This window comes from Carassius carassius, chromosome 30, assembly GCF_963082965.1.
Source record: "Carassius carassius chromosome 30, fCarCar2.1, whole genome shotgun sequence".
Lineage (NCBI taxonomy): Eukaryota > Metazoa > Chordata > Actinopteri > Cypriniformes > Cyprinidae > Carassius > Carassius carassius.
Genome location: NC_081784.1, coordinates 20,604,357 through 20,624,511, shown reverse-complemented (window position 1 = coordinate 20,624,511; position 20,155 = coordinate 20,604,357). Strand labels below are relative to the sequence as shown.

The 20,155-nt window shown below is 40.6% G+C and overlaps 1 protein-coding gene across 7 annotated transcripts in view; it reads right to left on the bottom strand.

Moving 5' to 3' along the window:
• LOC132110875 (E3 ubiquitin-protein ligase MARCHF8-like) overlaps positions 1 to 20,155 on the bottom strand; it is a 102,946-nt gene that overhangs the window by 5,067 nt on the left and 77,724 nt on the right. For 6 of the 7 annotated variants that reach the window (XM_059517915.1, XM_059517909.1, XM_059517912.1 and 3 more), the window contains 4 exons: positions 10,736 to 10,815; positions 9,608 to 10,432; positions 4,094 to 4,274; positions 1,138 to 1,273 (listed from right to left, as the gene is read on the bottom strand). In XM_059517915.1, coding sequence (XP_059373898.1) covers positions 1,138 to 1,273; positions 4,094 to 4,274; positions 9,608 to 10,432; positions 10,736 to 10,815 — 1,222 coding nt within the window. The remainder of the gene's footprint in view (positions 1 to 1,137; positions 1,274 to 4,093; positions 4,275 to 9,607; positions 10,433 to 10,735; positions 10,816 to 20,155) is intronic. The other variant, XM_059517914.1, reaches the window with a different exon arrangement.

Sequence of the window (20,155 nt, the reverse complement as noted above, 5' to 3'; positions counted from 1 at the left end):
TTAAAAGCCGTAAACTTTTAAAATCACTTTGTGAGCTCAGTTTTGAAGCACTTCATATTATCATGGTTTTGCGCACTGAAAGATTATTAAAAGCTTATTATATTTTTAGCCTGCACAATACATTTAAAAAAAGCATAATTGAATTGTATATTATTTCTGTGTAGTGTAGTGTAAGCATTATAAATATATACACTTCTGAATTCTTGACATTCATATATAAATATTAAATTGTGAAATGTATGATTGCCTGATTGAATTTTATAAGAGTACTAATAGTAATTTGTTTTTATTAACATGTTTAGATTGTGTAAAATTACTGTTTATTTTTTCAAGAATTACTTTTTGTATTTATTTGCATTACATTTAAATAAAATATGTTGCCATTTTTAATGTGCCCCTCTGATTAAACACTGGCCCCTCCTTGGCCCCCCTAATAAAGTTTGTCTAGAGCCGCCACTGAGAAGACACCACAGTCAGGTTTCATCACCGCTAGTTCATTGAAGTCAGTTTGGTGTGTCTGGGCCTTTAGGAGTGGTTAAATCTGAGACTGTAAAATAAAAAAATAAAAATTGCATGTTCATCTGTATTTCTGAATGTATTGCTCTTTGCATTCTATACAGTGGGGAAGTTCACATCAGACTTTGTGTAATGTCTGCCAATTACATTATAGCTTTCCAGTTGTGTGTGCAATATGTATCTGTGAAAGAACTGTGGTCAGACTGAGCACGTCGTCTGAAGATGAGACTATGAACGTACCAACTCACATCTTAAAATGAGACACCCATTTTCATTTACCTATATCTCCAAAGATAAGTTCCAGAAAGAATCCATCTGTGTGGAGGTAATGAATACATCAAGATATGCATTGTTGAGTACAACAAACAGCTGTCAGTCAGACTAGCGTGATCGTTCCATAAGCAACAGAAAAATCCAGGGGGAACGTGAGGATTGCTGGATGGTACGAAGGGGGATGGGGCTGGAGGGAAGCAGGCAGACAGCGCTGGATGAGGAAGAGCTGGAGGTAGTGCTGAACTGGCTGGGGAAGGGAAGGAGAGGAGAGGAGAGGAGAGGAGAGGAGAGGAGAGGAGAGGAGAGGAGAGGAGAGGAGAGGAGAGGAGAGGAGAGGGCAGGGCTAACCTTGTTTGATCTCCTCTGCTGTGCGGTCAATGAGGACGTAGAGCGACCAGACGACACATGTGATGGCGATGACGTGAAAAGTGACCGAGCACAGGATCTTCCTCCTCTCGCTGGCGGTCATCTGAAGCTTCTCCCACTGCACACACAGATAGTTGAAAAAAAGACATACAGAAATTACTCCCTACACATTTGATCTTTCTGTAAAAGAAAGACTTTGATGACTACAATCAATAGAATAGTCAACGTACTTTAGAGTGCAGTACAAACAAAAACAGGAACCTGGCCTTCCTGCTTAGTAAATAATTCATGTGTCTTAGTGAGAGTGATCTCTGGATCTCTTTTAGCCATTCAGTGCAGGTCTCTCCATCAAGCTATGACCCAGAATCCTCATCAAACTACCTTTTTTTTTTACTAGAATAACATTATATTGATAAAGAATAATCCAATAATTTGAGTTTATTTACACTATGTACACATTTAATCTAAATAAAAAACCATACTGCCTGATTAAAAGCCTGTTTAAATGCATAGTTCAACCAAAAATGAATATTCTGTCCTCATTTATTCACCTTTATGTTGTTTCAAAACCAACTTACTTTCTACTATTAAGATAGGTTGAAGAATGTTGGTAACTAAACAGTTTTGGTGACCATTGACTTTCATTGTATGGGAAAAAACAAATTCTACAGAAAAAGAAAAAAAAACCTCAAAGTAAGTCATACAGGTTTAGAACAAAGAGAGCGTGAATAAATTACGAAATATTTCATTTTTCTTGAACTATCCCTCATTACTGTATTCAGTCTTAGACAAACTATTTAGTTTTTTTCTGTGACGATATTTTAAAGAAAAGTTTACTGTTTTACGGAGTCTGATGTAGAAGAACTTGATTGGCCCTTTGGCCTACACAAACTCCGACCTGAACACTACCGACTGTGAGCCTCCCTGATACTGTTGCATCTAAATGTGAATAAACAATTGCACACATGTTCCAAAATCCATCAGAATATCTTCCCAGAAAGACTGTGATCTATTATAACAGCAAAGGGAGGACAAACTCTTGGAACACCAATGGTTTGGAAATGAAATGCTCAAGCACATAAGGGTGTGGTGTTCAGATGTACACATACTTTTGGCCAAGTAATAAAAAATTCAATGGAAGTCAATGAAAACGTATTAAACCTGTCAGTTGGGTGAATAGATTATATTCAATTTTTTCCTCTGTCTACACACAGAGATAAAATCTCTCTCTCTCAAAACAAATAAAGATATAAAACATAAGAGAGAGACATTTTTAAAGGGACATACAGCATGTTGACAATGGACATGCCTTCAAGCCAAAGCTTTCAAAACAGAGAACAGCTGAAATGTTTAACATTCCTTATTTCTGAAGACAAGAAGCCCCAGCTATTTTGGTTTTGAATAATTTATTAGATGGCGGGCTCAATAATAGGTTCTGAGAAAAAAGGAAACACTTCACCTGATGCAAAAACCCAGGGAAATCTAAATGGGACATGAGGAAGGTTTTACATGTACATGGTGTATTGAGGATTAAGGGAGGACAAATGTAGTTGTTTAACAATCAACCACTGAAAAAAAAAATTATAATACGTCAAGTACTAATCCGAATTTCTTGTTTCCACTTCAGATTTGATATGCACTCTTTCTTCTGGAAGGATGCTGACATTGACATGCTGTGCTCATTTGTTAACATGAGTAACACCTGGCAACACAATCAAATTCGTAACCTATTCAACAGAACAATGACTCAAACATCAATTTACAGCCAGTGATAAAACACAAACTGTGAATGAATCCAACCAGCAGAGTGTACTTGTTAACAGTCAGTCTTAGTTCATTTGAAGTATCTTGCAGAAGTCTGCTCAGTCTCTTTGGCGACATAAAGGCTGTCCTAGATATGCCCTACTTTAAACCCCATTTGAGACACACAGCATCAGAAATTTAAATAAAAGAGGAAGCAGTGGACAAAGACTACACACTGAAGTGGCTGGAATTTCATCTTATGTCGCTCAAAAATGATTCATTGTAACAATTAATTATCAAAACCTCCTGCAGGTTTCATGGACTAACTTGTTTTGAATCACCTCAAAAGGACGGGTTGCTCCTCATCTACACTGAATGAATGTCACTCACAGCCTCTTGTGGCTTCATACTTCATTACACACGGCCCTATACAGTCACTATACAGCAATATGATAAAAGATACCAATATTCTATTAGTAACTTTTTAATAATCACCAGAATAAACAATTCTTCCATCAAGTATCCTAATACAGTTCAAGCAGTTCCTAAATGTTACCAAACAGCAACAGCTGTTCATTTTTGCAATAGGAACTGAATCGTATTCTTAATAAAGATTTCCAGCCTTGAGCTAAATCTGCTCCGAACTGACCTTTAGTGTCAAAACCAAACAAGTATTTTAAGATGAAACATAACTTAAGGTCTTATAATAAATAAATTATAAAGAGTTAGATGTAAAAATAGGAAAAATAACCATACACAAATATACAATGTTGGCAGATAAAAAATATATATATATATATAAAAAATAAAATAATATATATATATATATACACACACACACACACACACACACTATTTAATATATACGTCCCTATTTTTATTATTTGCATGCCTTCTTTTTATTGAAAGCTTACTGACTTGTATCTCGTCCATTTTAAACATGTCTTGAAAGGTTTATATACACTACAATACACTATTTACAGGTTTATAATTACTGTAAGTGGAGTGAAAAAAAACTATTGTTCTCTATATGTACGTAATTTAATCCAATATAAATTCACATACATTAATGTCTGTTTTATAAGGGCGGGTTTTAACACTTTATAGAAGGCTTTTTATAGTGTGGTTTTTAAAGATGTGCAGTTGAATCTGAATATTTTTCCATCTGAATGTGTGTACAGGTTTGTAACGTTACCTTGCGGAGTGGCTTGAGCTTGGTCTCCATGATGAAGTCGTACTTGCAGAGCTCGCAGCAGCGTGTGTCTGAGCTCTTGATCCACTGCTGCAGACAGGACTGATGGACAAACCGCAAACTCCCAGTGCAATGACAGGGTGTTATCAGCGGACTCTCATCATCCCCCTCACAGTGGCAAATCCTACCGTTTATTTAGAGAGAGAGAGAGAGAGGGAGAAACACTCAGTCATCCTCCTAAAACCACTGCAAAGCAACACGAACAACCACACACTTATATTACTGCAGTCCTATAATACTGTTCATCTCATAATGCAGCTGTAACCACAACTGATTCTTAATATTTGCTGTGAGGATTTTAAAGTTTTGAATAAGCTATAAATTAAAAACAAAAACAAAAAAAAACACAGAAAATAAAATGGATGCTATAAACATGCTAAAATAAGCCAATAGTTGGGACAGAAACATGCAGTTTCTTGGAAAGTATTTCAGTACAGAAACATCAACAGAACTTTAAATCACACAAGCAGGGGAAAACCGAAAAGCTATTTGTTAGTGGAAGGATGGCTGGGTTCGAGGAAAGTGTCCAGGGGGTGATAAGAGACAGAGACAGAGCAGGACATAAGATGAAAACTCAATTTATTCTCCATGTAATCTCATTTCTAAGAAACAAATGAGATGTTTTTGAGATCGGAGTTGTGTTTTTTCTTCCCTTCTCTCTCTCTACCACTCGTGGGCATTTATGCATATGAATTTAATTTCTGACTCAGCCAGTGTTTTATGAGCTTAGAGGTCATCTGGGAAAGCAACACGTACAAACAGCTGTGTGACAAATGTCAACATTCATATAATGAATATGTCAGCACCATTGTTCCGCTGAGTCAAGCGGCGGTTCAAAGTGAATCACAGATGAGTTCAGATCTCACTGGTGTTCTTCAGAGAACACCACACATGACTGCTAATCTGGGAGAGACATTATTTCAAAATGGAGATCAACTGATTTTTAATGGCCAAAACCAAATATAATATTAATTTATGTACTTAGCGGATGCTTTTATCCAAAGCAACTTAGTGCATTCAGGCTAACAGTTTTTACCTAACATGTGTTCCCTGGGAATCGAACCCACAACCTTGCGCTATTAACGCAATGCTCTACCACTTGAGCCATAGGAACACTAATTATTATATATAATATTATTAACACTAACTATTATATATATTAATATAATAACTCAAAAACAATAAATACAGTAGGACAATCGGTTTGGAGAAAATATGGATGGATAAATTGAAAACAAAACCAAACAGGTTCCTGCATCCCCTATATAGGTCAAGTGGTTTGAAGAAAAAATAGATAGATAAATGGAAAAATTTTTATAACAATAAATTGTAAACCTGAATTAACACTTTTTATGACAGCAGCAAAAAAAAATTCAATTAGACACAAACAAAACAGAGGAAAATAAATAATCATTTACAGAATGCAAATTATTGAGTATGTAATGCACATTTTTCTGTTTTCAAAAGAATTGTTGCATTATTCATTAACATGGCTGCTGGTGGATTTGAAACGAATACAAAGGGGAACTGCACATTTCTTGCAAAACTCATTGCAATGTCACTGTCATGGGTTGATTCCCAGGAAACACAATATGATAAAATGCACACTTTGAATGCTGCAATTCGCTTGAAATAAAACCATCTGCCAAATGTGTAAAATTCAAAGTCTCCAGAGACAAGAGATTAGACTGTGACTTCATTAAAGATTCCAAGCATTTCAAACAGCAGTACTTTCCAGAGCAATGGTATGAGGAAAAAAACTATAGTTAGACAACCATAAATGTAATCCTTGATGCTTATACTTACTGGCAGAACAACATCATATGACAAATGGCATTATGGTCACAGCACATGGTTTAGCCACTGTAATGTATGTACCAACCATATTCTCCACGATATGGGCCCTTTAAATGTTAACTATCTGCTGGGGCACAAATGAGAGGGAAGATTGCTTCCGTGTCAGCGTCCAGAGGAGGCTTTTCAGACTGAATGTACAGGATAATGACTATTTTCAGAAACATATGATCCAATCAGGGCTCTTCAAGATCATAGCAAGAAACAACACAGTGAAAGAGAAAAACGATGCCTGTCACATCTCCATCATCTTACACACGGCTTTACAGCCCGTCTGAGCAGAGTGTGTAATAACATCCATGAGAGCTTTATGGGACATCGTTTTAATAGACTCCTTTTGTTTATGATCACTCATATTTTTCTTGACAAAGGCCACATGACAATTTCCTTCTCTCACTTCCTTTCTATTTTAATCAGAATATATCAAGACAATCACATAATGCTACATTAGATTACTTTAAAATAGAAAGACTCAATCCAATTGCCAAATTTAAGTGTTTCTATCTAGCCTTTTCACAACTGCTGTTCTAGAAGTCAGATGATTTCATTAGACAGGCATTCATTCTTCATAGCACTGTATTAAAATAAATACACTGGCAGATATGATACTATGTAATTCCATGATACTCAAATAAGATTTCCTGTTTCACTAAATTAACATAAGGAAAAATTATATTTAATTATTTTAATGTATATGCACCAATAAATTTTCTACATGTTTTTTCACATATATTTTAATACATGGAAAAATGGTGCCTCATGGCTTCATTGAAAATTTTGGGTACAAATGATGAATTAGATAGATTTCTATAATAGATAATATAACATAATAGATTTCTGAATTAACTTATATAAATAAAACAACTATTAGCATAGATTGCATAGACAATCTCTGATGATCATCCAGACCTACTGGAAATTAAAAGGTCTTGATATTAGGTTAGGTTAGGTTCTGCATATCATTCTATTGGTTCTAAAGAGCTGAAGTATAAAATGTTTTCACTGTCGCTTGCTTGAGAATGTTCTCTTTAAAATATAACTGCTGATGTGACTGAGCACATAATAATGAGCAGACAGAAACATATGAATAATTCCTAGTATTCCATGAATAGATCCCTCATAAACTAAAATATTCAGATGCAGTTAAAATATTTAAATGGACCAGTATGTGATGGTCCTCCCACAAAGAAATGTGTCCTTGCCTTGGGTCACACCTCAAGACACCTGAGCATGCTTTGTGGCAGATCTCCAAGCCTCGGTTTTTCAGCTCTGGTTTAAACCAATAAGTCTTGTTGGCTGATCTCTAAATGTCAGCTATTTTAAGAGCACATGTATTTTCACAGCACTGCGTGAGAGTGGTAATACATGTGGGAAGAAACCTCCTCTCACCCTTAAGACAGAAACAAATAAAAAAACAGAAGTCTAGTGTAGCTCAGGTAAAGTGTTAAGCACTGACTTTAGCTTAGAGATAAGCAGATCTTCTCAGAAAGCTTGTTGGATGTAGCCACTTTCAAAACAAACATAAGCTGCATCCGAATATGAATGCTTTCCTACTATACGGCTGACAAAAAACAGCATAAAAAAAAAAAAAAAGAGTAGTAAGTCTGAAGCCACAGTATTCATACTACAGTAGGCAAAAAGTACCCAGATGCATTACTACTTAACATTACTGTCAACTCGTTCATTCTGGTGTCTGTGAACGGCACGCTCTCTCAGGTTAACTTCGTTCAACGGGGTGCCAGATTTCTATAGAGCCTTCCAGGCGAAAATCCGGCTAAAACACACCGTAAACGGGTCTTAATATATAGCGGGAAAACTCCCAATCTGGCAACACCAGCCACCAGTGTCGCACCGCCGTCCGCCGCATGCGTGACGCGTCATCAAAAAAAAAAAAATCATGGAGGCGACAGCAGCATGTAGCAAAAAGGCGTATGATCATTTAAAAGAATTTTATGATGTTTATGACAAGGTCGGTGAGAATGGGAGACAAAGCATTAAAGCAACAATGGGGAAATGCTGTCCCCTCAATGCTAATGTAAACCCTGGTTGGATAAGGATTCCAAATTGGATATGAAGATGAAATCTGACGCATAGCTTCATTGTTAAAACTGATAAAATAATTGCTGTCTGTGATTCTATATGGGCTGTTGCAATAATTTTAAAAAATAATAGCTCGCAGCAACATATGGAAAAAAAGAACTATGAACTAGTTCATTTTTGGAACTGTGAACTTAGTTCAAAATTTTGTAATTTGAACTATGAACTGAACTAGTTAATTTTAAAATTTGTGAATTGAACTTTGATTTAGTTCATGTAGAAAGTTAACTTTCCCAACACTGATTACAGTACACGATACCACTGTGACATTAGTTTTTTGTACGTGTGTGGCTTATAACAGGGCGGAGTCAAGTTGAATGCAGCTTCCAAAAGACAAAAAATAGCCGATTAAGATTTTATTAATTTTAATACAATCACACCGGTGCGAGTACGTTCAGCAAGTCGTATCATCTGCTGCTAAATTCAGATCTGTGATTGCTTGCTGGCGCTGAGCCAGAGATAGATGTGTTTTTACAGCACTGCGCATTATAACCAATCACACATTATTCTTTTGAGCTTATTAAAGCATTGGCCAATCAGAGGCGTTCAGATGAGTCATCGCTGAAATGCCGGTGCTTCCTTCACTCGCTCACTGACTGAATACCTCTTTCTGGCGAATTCTCTTGTCAGAAACAACAAAGTGCAGATGTGTGTACGAATCTGTAAATAAGATATTGATTTCACAGTGTTAACAGTTTCAATGATTTTAATGGGAGTTTCTGAGAGTGATTGAAATCTAGACTGTCAGTGAAAATGATCTTTAATAATGTAAATGTTATTTGCTCTCTTTCTGAACAATGAAAGATTAGTAGCAATATTTATATCACATTAACTTTCAATGTTAAATTCACATTTAATATAAAGTCAGTCGTATTAAAAATATGTTATGGCATGACACCTATATCTGTTACTTAAGTAAACAGACAGGGTTTTATAATAAATTACATAAATTGGAGTAAAGGCTGATGAAATATATACATTTATACACGCACACATACATTAAATACATTTTATCTATATATCTAAATAAAAATAGGCTCAGTATATATGACCGAAAGTAACTCGTAACTAACTACTTAATTAGATTTTTTATCCGATACTCTTTTACTCTTACTCAAGTAATTATTCAAGACTAGTACTTTTACTTTTACTTGAGTAAATATTTCTAGAAGTACTTTTACTTTTACTTGAGTACAGTTTTTGGATACTCTACCCACCTCTGAATATGCATCACATCCCACACAGAAGGTTGGACACTTTCTCTTTCAGACAGTGGATCTTAAACATTCATAACTCCACTCATATTCAAACCTCATTATTGACCACTATTAGAAGAAAATTAGAAACCATCACAACACTAGCAGGCCTCTAACGGGAAGGATAAATGGGGACTGGTAGGAAATGAATATCCAGATGTGTGTGTGGTGGGACTATGAGGATGAATCACTCTAGAGGTGGAGCCCATGGGTAAGAGGGGCTGAGCAGGAGTGAGTTAGTCCCACCAACCTGCAGCAGTCCCCCGACAGGGAGAAGGGTGACAGTGGCACGTTTTTCTCTGACAGCGGAGAGCAGCACCGATCCAGGTCACCGTCTTCCTCAAGGGAGCAAAGAGGAGCCCGCAAGTCCTCCATCTTCAGCTTCCAGTGGGACGAGACCTCCTCGAACGCCTCGTCGTCTCCCATCTCCTCCATACAGCAAGATTCACTGACGTCTAGCATGGTGCTGGATGACTTGGGGATGTGGAGCCTTGAAGCGTAGCTTCCCATTTGAGATGCCTGCAGACTTCCTGTGGTGGACGAATGGGTGAACGGGAAGATGAGGTGCAGGAAGTTGGAGCTTCTTTGAAGGTCTGAATGGGGAGGAGCAGGGGGAGCAAGGCAGTGCTCAGGCCCTGGGTTAGAGATGTATTTATAGTTGTTGAGGAAGGATGGAGGCTGGAAAGCAAATGGAGGAGGAGGAGAGTAAGCTTGACTATTGAGGGCTTTGATGTGGTCACCTTGCAGGAGTTCTTCCTTCTCTGCTCCCAGCTCCCCATCTGAACATGTGTGGTCTATAAAGTGAAGACCGTTGCATAGGCTGTCCATCTTTTGTCCCACGTCATTCAGTGACTTTGAGAACTTGAGACTGCCTCCATCTGGTTTCAAGTTGACTGATGGTTTGAGTAGGGAGAGCCATTCTTTGCCAAACAAGGTCCTATTCTTGTGTTTGGTGGGCGAGTCCAGGAAGAGCGTGGTCATGGTGACACCCTGAGATGCTGAGCTTTTACTATTAGAGTTCAACAGCACTACAGTGGCCTGTAAAGGCTTCTGGTCCTGAGCGAGGTCATTAGAACTGTATATGAGAGGAGAGGGATGGAACAGAAATACAGGTACAGACACAAGAGATGGGAAGAGAGAAAACAGACGTAAGGAGACATGCAACATGCATTAGAGAACAAATGGAGAAAGATTACAAAAAGACAGGTGGGAGGAACCGTGAGGAAGGTTTGAAAACAAAATGCCAGAATCAAGATGGATGGCAGTGTTGGCCCATTGATGTTTCGACAGTTCTGGCTCTCTCTGGATCTCTTTCAGCACATGACCATACTGCAGGACCATACACAGAGGATTCAGGCTTGAGGTGGGGCAAATCTACCTGCATATATCTTGGTTCGAGGGCGTCACTGAAGTCCTGGGGAAACTGCAGGGTGCATTCACAGAGGTCGGACTTCCAGCCTGTATGAAAACAGAGACCACAGCAGCAAATTAGAAAAATTAACTAAATGAGTATTTCTTGATGGAAATCCCAGTCCTCAAAGGCCATCAAAATGTTTTACGTAAATGTAGCTTATTGTTTTTGGTTCTACATGAATTAAATGCATTACAGCCAGATAGCCACTGCCACGACACTCAGTGAATATTTTTATATATGCGACTATACAGGACTGTTCAAAAGTTTTGAGTCAATAAGACTCAAGGTTAGTGTTCATATTTGGTGGGACTTAAAAAAAAGTTTTTTTAAAAAGTTAAGTTTACTGTATGCAAGACCAATTATGAAATTATGACCAATTGTCAAAAAGAAGACATCACTACTGTCAGTTAATATAATATTTTAACACTTTAATCTAAAATTTCTATCATACCCTTAAACTTATTTCTCTTTCTCTCTCTCACACACACACACACACACACACACACACACACACACACACACACACACACTAATATTAACTGGGCTTTTGAATCAAAGCAACATGGATCACATGCACAATGTTTGATTCCATCATTTATGTCCCAGACTAATTACCTATCGATTCTATCTGTAACAAACAGAGAATCTATAGCCCAGGGCCTGACAAGGATCAATACAGGATAGAGTGTCCGGAACTGCCCTCTACAAAAACCGAAGCTGACACGCACAGTCAAACAAATACACATCTTTGATGAATAATGTTAAAAAATGAAATAATAGTGTGTTTTTAGGCATGATTAGTGTGGAAGTAAAATGCCTGAGTGACCGCTTTACATTAGCACATCAATTCAGACTCAGCCATAACTTCATATAATTCACACTCATATTTATACACACACTTTTCTGTTTATGTTACTTGGGAATTGAAGATGTGAACATTTTCAAACATTTAATGACACTTTCCACAAATGGGGAACAAAATAGGGCCTGGGGAAAATGCTGATTGTCTGTCTCAGGAGATCAAAATAAATCATACGAAATAAATCATATTTATTTTGTATTCATTATTTATGCATATTTCGTAACCCCATTACCAAATGATGTTACTTCTTAGGTGTTACTTCATATTCATACATTCTATATACATATAAATACTAGGTAAATGTATATAGTATCTAATACTAATAGTAATTTAAAACACACACACATGATTAGTGCTTCACATGCTTTACCAATAGTGTAAAGTATTTATGTGTGTGTTGCGCAGCCAAGTTGTGACAACAGTATAAATGTGATTAACTGTGAGTCATTCCGGCTCCTTGCATTCAGTCAGCAAGAGAAGGCGTATTTTCAAGCCTGACAGGGTGCATGTTTGTGAAAACTCCCTCTGAGATGTGATATACACACAGCCATGTGTGAGTCAACAAAAACCACTCAAACCTTTGACAAAACCACATACTCACTGGAGAAAATTGGATAGAGATGAGCCACAGAGTCGTACGCATGTCGACACATGGGAACACAGTCCTGTGGTTATAGAACTCACCTCTAATACATATCAGTGTGTAAATTCAATTTATCAGTTGGTAAATTTGTGCACATTTAAAAAAAGAAAAAAAAGAAGAAAAAGATAAACTTGTTTGTGGAGGCAAGCAGTTTGTCTCTCAGACACACTATGGGAGTTATTTAGAGATAACACAAAGTCATTTATTCTCGATCATGAACCAGGCACTGATATTTGCTCAAACCTGTAAACAAGTGCTTCTGAAACCAGAACAGAAATGTATAAACATAGCCGTCCCTGTGTGTGCTTCTAGTGAAGATGTTGACAGCATGGTCTAATGCCCAGTTCACACTGACAGTAATTTTGTCACTTGAGGTTGCCAGGTTGGACTCAACTTTGAGTTTCTAGACATGCCCAAACAGGTGCTGTCACTCATTTCAATGGACGTGTAGAGTTGAATCAGAGCTAAATTGAATGGGCAGCAATTCAAGAAATCTCTAGCTTCTTTCCCACATAATTTTGATATTTGAAATGTTTATTTATTTTTTGGTCAGCACAGGAGAATCATAAGAAGTGCATGCATGCAATTTAGAGGGAACATTATTGGTATGTAACAACATACTAACTTCCACTAGACTCAAATCAAACTGAGAGACAGTCCCAACCTAAACTCACATTACTGGTTGAGCCATAGTTGGTATGTTGGACTGGTTGGGATGCACAAAACAAACAAGCAATGTTTACAGTTTTCAGAGGAATCAACCTACGAATACCTTACTATGAATTTGTGAAAGTCACTGCAGAGAGAACTGAGAAAATACAGTACCATTAAAAAAATTAATAAGCAGCACAACTTTTTAACACAATAATAATAAATGTTTCTTTAGCTTCAATGTAGCATATTAGAATGATTTCTGAAGGATCATGTGACACTGAAGACTGGAGGAATGATGCTGAAAATTCTACTTTCCCATTAAAGGAATAAATTACATTTAAAAAAAAAAAAAAGTTGATATATTTCTCAATATAAGTGTTTTTACTGTATTTTTTTTATCAAATTAATGCAGTTTTGCGTTGACCATAAGATCTCTCTCTCTCTCTCTCTCTCTCTCTCTCTCTCTCTCTCTCTCTCTATATATATATATATATATATATATATATATATATATATATATATATATATATATATATATATATATGTGTGTGTGTGTATATAAATCACTTTTAAGTCATTCTGAAACTGCCAAACCTCAAAGTAAATGTTTGTGACTAAATGTTTTTATAAGAGAACAGACAGAAGAAAGAATGAACATGCAGGATAAACAAGCAAGGAAGAGTAGGCCCTTGCCTCCAAATCTACTCAGCAAGCCTTCATAAGCCCTTCCTGTCTCTTTTTTTTCTCCACAAAGCTACTGTAAAGTCTGTGTGTGCGCCATCTGCCTCCAGAGGGCTAAATTGCTCCTAGTGATGGGTGTTATTCTGGGAGACCATCCTCTCTCCATGGTTCCATTTATAACACACACACACACACACACACACACACACACACACACAGAGAGAGAGAGAGAGTACAGTGACCAAGCACCTTGGGCCAAGATTACACGCTCTAAAACCTTCACTCAGCCCCCAACACAAGCACAAGTGCAGAAAAGGCCAAAAACTCTGGTTAATACACAAACTAAACAGTTTTAAGTCATCACCTGACTCCCTGGATAAGACCCCCTAGTGTAAAATGTAGTTAATTAACTTGAAGTCATTTATAAAACATTGCAGCCAGATAATGACTCGTTCACGAGTCAAGAACCGTTTCTGTCAGACGCGTCCGATTCTAGAACCGAGGAGCTGATGATACTGCGCATGTGTGATTCAGCATGAAGCAAACCGACACACAGAGCGCCTGAACTGAACTGATTCTTTTGGTGATTGATTCTGAACTGATTCTGTGCTAATGTTATTGTGACGAGTGGGGTGGGGCCGAGGGACGTGGGAACAGAGCGAGGCCGGTGGAGTGATTGGAGATGAGCGACACCTGCGACACTCGCCGGTCTCGAGTCCCACAGAGGAGATGGAGGAATATAAAACTGGAGCGACAACAGTGAAGGGCTAGAGAGGACCAGGCCTGGACTTTATTTTGTGTTTTGATTTTTATTTGTGCGCGTCAGTCGTCCGTGAGGGGCTGTCGTTATTTTGATCATTAAAGTATCATTTGATTGTCCGCCGGTTCCCGCCTCCTTCTTCCCGATGATTATGGAGATTTTATCGTTACAGTGGTGCCGAAACCCGGGAGAAGGAGGGACGCGCTGCTGAAGATCCCTCGCCGCTGTGGTGAATCCGCGGTGCCATCGAGCAGGCGAGGGAGTGTGTTGCCGGGGACGGGCGAGCTCGCAGACGGCCGCCCGTGATGTGGAGGGGCGCTTGCCGCCCGTGAGGGAGCGGAGGAGTCGGCGCCATTTGCCAGGGGGCCGGAGCTTGCTGCCATCCGCCGGAACGGGGAGGAGCAGGGAACGGGGGACTCCTGCCGGCTGCCCAAAACCGGAGGAGCCGTCGCCGTCCACCGGGTGGCGGAGGAGTGTCGTGCCGTCCGCCGAGGGCCGTCCAGTGCCACCGCAAGGCACCGCGGAGGAGATCACCTAGCTGGTGGAGGGCCGAGCAGCAGTGCGTCTGGGAACCAGATTTTTTTTTTCTCTCCCCTCTCTCGTCTCTGTCGCTCCTCCTTCCATCTCCTTTTCTCTCGCTTCGTCTGTCCTACCCCCAGGTTCCCGCAGGTCACCGTGAGCGGTCCCCCCGGAGGGAGGGGGGGGGAGTAGAGCGCAGTCTCGGGAGTACCCCCCGGCCTGCGAGGGGCGATGGGGGTATGTGACGAGTGGGGCGGGGCCGAGGGATGTGGGAACAGAGCGAGGCCGGTGGAGTGATTGGAGATGAGCGACACCTGCGACAATCGCCGGTCTCGAGTCCCACGGAGGAGATGGAGGAATATAAAACTGGAGCGACGACAGTGAAGGACGAGAGAGGACCAGGCCTGGGGCCTCATGTACAAAGACTTGCGTTGAATTCATACTAAAACATTGCTTACGGTCAAAGCTGTAAATGTGCGTACGCACATAAAAAATCAGATGTATTAATCTCTGCGTACGCAGCATTCCACACACATTTTTTCTTTGTACATCCCTATTAACGCGAAATTGAGCACACATGCACAAGCACAACCCCACACCCTGTCTCCTCCCTCAATTAAATTAATTTAAATATGGTAATTAGTCTAATTTGGCAAAAGAAACCTGCTAGAACATGGCTAAAGCAAGCAAGAAACGAAATTTCACTGAAAATGAATTAGAGGTCCTACTAACAGAGGTAGAAACAAGAAAAAATATTTTATTTGGAACTTTGTCCTCTGGAATTAATAATAAAAGAAAGAAAAAAAGAGTGGGAGAGTTTGTCTGATGCCGTCAACGTGGTGGGATCTGAGAGTCGCACCGTAAATGAACTGAAGAAGAAATGGTCTGACATAAAGGTGGAAGTTAAGCGGAGAACTGCTGCGCACCGACAAAGTGTGGGCAGAACAGGCGGTGGTACAGCGGCAGATGAACTCGCACCCTTTGATCAGAGAGTTGCGTCTATTGTAGGAGACACGTTAATCTCTGGAATCGTATCCGTTGATGTGGGAGACTCGGATATACTACAGGACTGCCAGCAAGGTGACTAATTTAAAATGTATTTCCTTAACTTTGATACATAGCCTACCAGCCACCATTTAATTTTAAAATGCAATGTAGTAATGTACCCATTAATAAGGAACAGACTCAAATTAGATCCAAGATGGCGCCGCACATGGCTGCTTCAGTGCTTGGCTCTCCAGTGTTTGTACTGTTTTTGTTCGTTTTTCCTGTTTTTTGTTTAACAAACACGATCAGTTTCACCAGGGATGAACTGCTGAACATTCGGCAGAACACACCACATGATATTTTTCCGGATTTCTATTATACAGACGTTTTACTGAACATTGTTATCGGAGGAGCAGCGGCGCTGATCAAGCGCTTCAGGACGCGCAGACGGGGAAAGCGAGCGGGAGTGCTCGTCAGACTCAGGAAGCGCGGATTTCGAACGCCGTTGCCTAGCATCCATCTCGCAAATCTCCGCTCTCTACCCAACAAAACGGACGAACTCCTTCTGCTCTCTCGGACAAATAAGGATTTCTCTCACTCTGCTGCTCTGTGTTTCACGGAAACCTGGCTGAATGACGCCATACCGGACAGCGCACTCCATCTGCCGGGCTTTCAGCTGTTTAGAGCGGATCGCGACGCAGAATCAACGGGGAAATCGCGCGGCGGCGGGACATGCTTTTACATCAATGAACGGTGGTGTACAGATGTAACTGTATTAAAGAAGATGTGCTGTCCTGATCTAGAAACGCAGTTTATCAACTGCAAGCCGTTCTATTCGCCGCGGGAGTTTCACTCGTTCATTCTGGTTAGTGTTTACATCCCTCCTCAAGCGCAAGTAAGTCTGGCTTTACAGAAACTCGCTGATCAGATCACAGACACAGAACAACAACACCCGGACTCTGTTTTAATCATTCTTGGGGACTTTAATAAAGCCAATCTCTCCCGTGAACTGCCAAAATACAGACAGCATGTTACCTGTCCCACCAGAGACAGTAATATACTGGATCACTGTTACACCACAATAAAGGATGCATATCACTCTGTTCCACGAGCAGCTTTGGGACGTTCTGATCACTGTCTGGTTCATCTTATACCGACCTACAAGCAGAAACTTAAATCTGCTAAACCTGTAGTAAAGACTGTGAAGAGATGGACCAGCGAAACAGAGCAGGATTTACAATCTTGTTTTGACATCACAGACTGGAGCGTTTTTGAAGCTGCTACCACCGATCTGGACGAACTCACAGAGACCGTAACATCCTATATTAGTTTCTGTGAGGATATATGCATTCCTACCAGGACTTATTTAACATTCAACAATGATAAGCCATGGTTTACAGTAAAACTCAGACACCTTCGTCAGGCCAAAGAGGATGCCTACAGAAATGGGGACAGGGTCTTGTACAATCAGGCCAGGAACACACTGAACAAAGAGATTAGAGCGGCTAAAAAGACCTACGCTAAAAAGTTGGAAGACCAGTTTACTTCCAACGACTCTACTTCAGTTTGGAGAGGACTGAGAGCCATCACAAACTACAAGACACCATCCCCTTGCACTGAGGCTAATCAACGACTTGCTAACGACCTGAATGAGTTTTATAGTAGATTTGAAACCCCCAACACCCACTCTGACCATCTCCCTGCACAACCATTAACACCTCCTGCAATCCCCCTCTCCATACCTCCTGCTCTTCAAATCTGTGAAGATGATGTGCGCCAGGTCTTCAAGAAAAACAAAAGAAGAAAAGCACCAGGCCCAGATGGCGTTACACCAGCCTGTCTGAAAACCTGTGCTGACCAGCTGGCCCCCATCTTTTCACAGATCTTTAACAGATCTCTGGAGTTGTGTGAAGTGCCTTCCTGCTTCAAACGCTCAACCATAATCCCCATTCCAAAGAAACCCAAGATAACAGGACTTAACGACTACAGACCTGTGGCTCTAACGTCTGTCGTCATGAAGTCGTTTGAAAAACTGGTTCTGGCTTATCTGAAGGACATCACTGGACCCTTACTAGACCCCCTGCAGTTTGCGTACCGAGCAAACAGGTCCGTGGATGATGCAATCAACATGGCATTGCACTTCATCCTGCAACATCTGGACAAAACAGGGACTTATGTGAGGATCCTGTTTGTGGACTTTAGTTCGGCTTTCAACACCATCATCCCAACAACCCTCCAGACCAAACTGACCCAGCTCTCTGTTCCTAGCTCTATCTGTCAGTGGATCACCAGCTTTCTGACAGATAGGCAACAGTTAGTGAGACTGGGGAAATTCATGTCAAACAGCTGCTCCACCAACACTGGTGCCCCTCAGGGATGTGTTCTCTCCCCTCTGCTCTTCTCCCTGTACACCAACGACTGCACCTCTAAAGACCCCTCTGTCAAGCTCCTGAAGTTTGCAGACGACACTACAGTCATCGGCCTCATCCAGGACGGTGACGAGTCTGCTTACAGACAGGAGGTTGAGCAGCTGGCTGTCTGGTGCAGTCTTAACAACCTGGAGCTGAACACGCTCAAAACAGTGGAGATGACTGTGGACTTTAGGAGAAACCCCCCTGCACTTTCCCCACTCACCATCATGAACAGCACTGTGACTGCAGTGGAGTCATTCAGATTCCTGGGAACCACCATCTCTCAGGACCTGAAGTGGGACAATCACATTGGCTCCATTGTGAAAAAAGCCCAACAAAGGTTGTACTTCCTTCGCCAGCTGAGGAAGTTTAACCTGCCACAGGAGCTGCTGAAACAGTTCTACTCAGCCGTCATTGAGTCAGTCCTGTGTACTTCAATTACTGTCTGGTTTGGTTCAGCTACAAAATCAGATATCAGAAGACTACAGAGAACTGTTCGGACTGCTGAAAGGATTATTGGTGCTCCCCTGCCCACCCTCCAAGAACTGTACACATCCAGAGTGAGGAAAAGGACTCAGAAAATCACTCTGGATCCCTCACATCCAAGTCACCCCATCTTTGAACTTTTGCCATCTGGCCGGCGCCTCAGAGCCGCAAATACAAGAACAGCAAGGCACAAGAATAGTTTCTTCCCCCAGGCAATCTACCTCATGAACAGTTAAATGTTTCCCACTTAAACTTATGCAAAAATGTGCAATATCCTTATATTTATTTGTTACCCCTCCATCCTAGAACATTCCTGCATCTCACTCAATCCTATTCCATTACCATTTATAGCACAATTGTTTATACACGTATTTATTTGCCAATTTGTAAATCTCCTGTAATGTTTTTTTTTTTTTTTTTTTTTTTTTTGTCTGTGTGTTGTTGTCTCTGTTTACTGGAAGCTTATGTCACTAAAACAAATTCCTTGTATGCGCAAGCATACTTGGCAATAAAGCTCTTTCTGATTCTGATTCTGATTCTGAAATACAGTTAACATGTGCCTGTGTTTATTTGGCCTTAGGAACCGCAGGAACAACAGCAGAAACTTCCACTGGCACGCACTCAGAGTCCGCACCACCCGAGCAGCCAGAGCCCATTCAGTCCAGCGTCTCCGGTGTCTCTAATGCTCCCCCCAGTGCTGAACCCCGTCCATCTGGTCGCGTCTTGACTCATGCTGTTCTGGAGTCACAGCAACAAATTGTTAGGGCCATTGAAGAAATGAACAGTCACTTAAAAAATGTCACTGACGCACTTACAGAAATAAGCCATTCATTAAAAGAATTTGTCAAAAAATAAACTTTTTGTCTGAGTACCATTTATATTGTCGCATTTACACGTTGACGGGCCTGAATGGCTTGTTGATTGTGCTGCACATATACTGGTCCTGGGTCAGGGTCATCTAGCGGTGCCCCCACCTCACCAAGGTGTATGCCATGCCTGTGCGCAACATTGTGCAGCACTCCACAGGCCAGTATAATGCGGCAAACCTTGTCAGGGCGGTATAACAGCATCCCCCCGGTCCTGTCAAGGCAGCGCCACCGACTTTTCAGCTGCCCAATCGCCCGCTCCACAACTGACCGAGTACGAGAATGGGCATCATTGTATCTGCGCTCTCGGTCAGTTTGTGGGTTGGTGAGGGGGGTTAACAGCCACGTCTTTAGTGGATAACCACTGTCTCCTGATGGGCAGTTGAATAATTACACACACAAACATTAAACTTTTAGATAGAACCATACATTTAAATGCATAACTTACCAAGTAGCCACCCATCGCGCACCCTGCCAGCTTGGAGTCTCATCCCAACCATGCTGTTTGTGAGGAT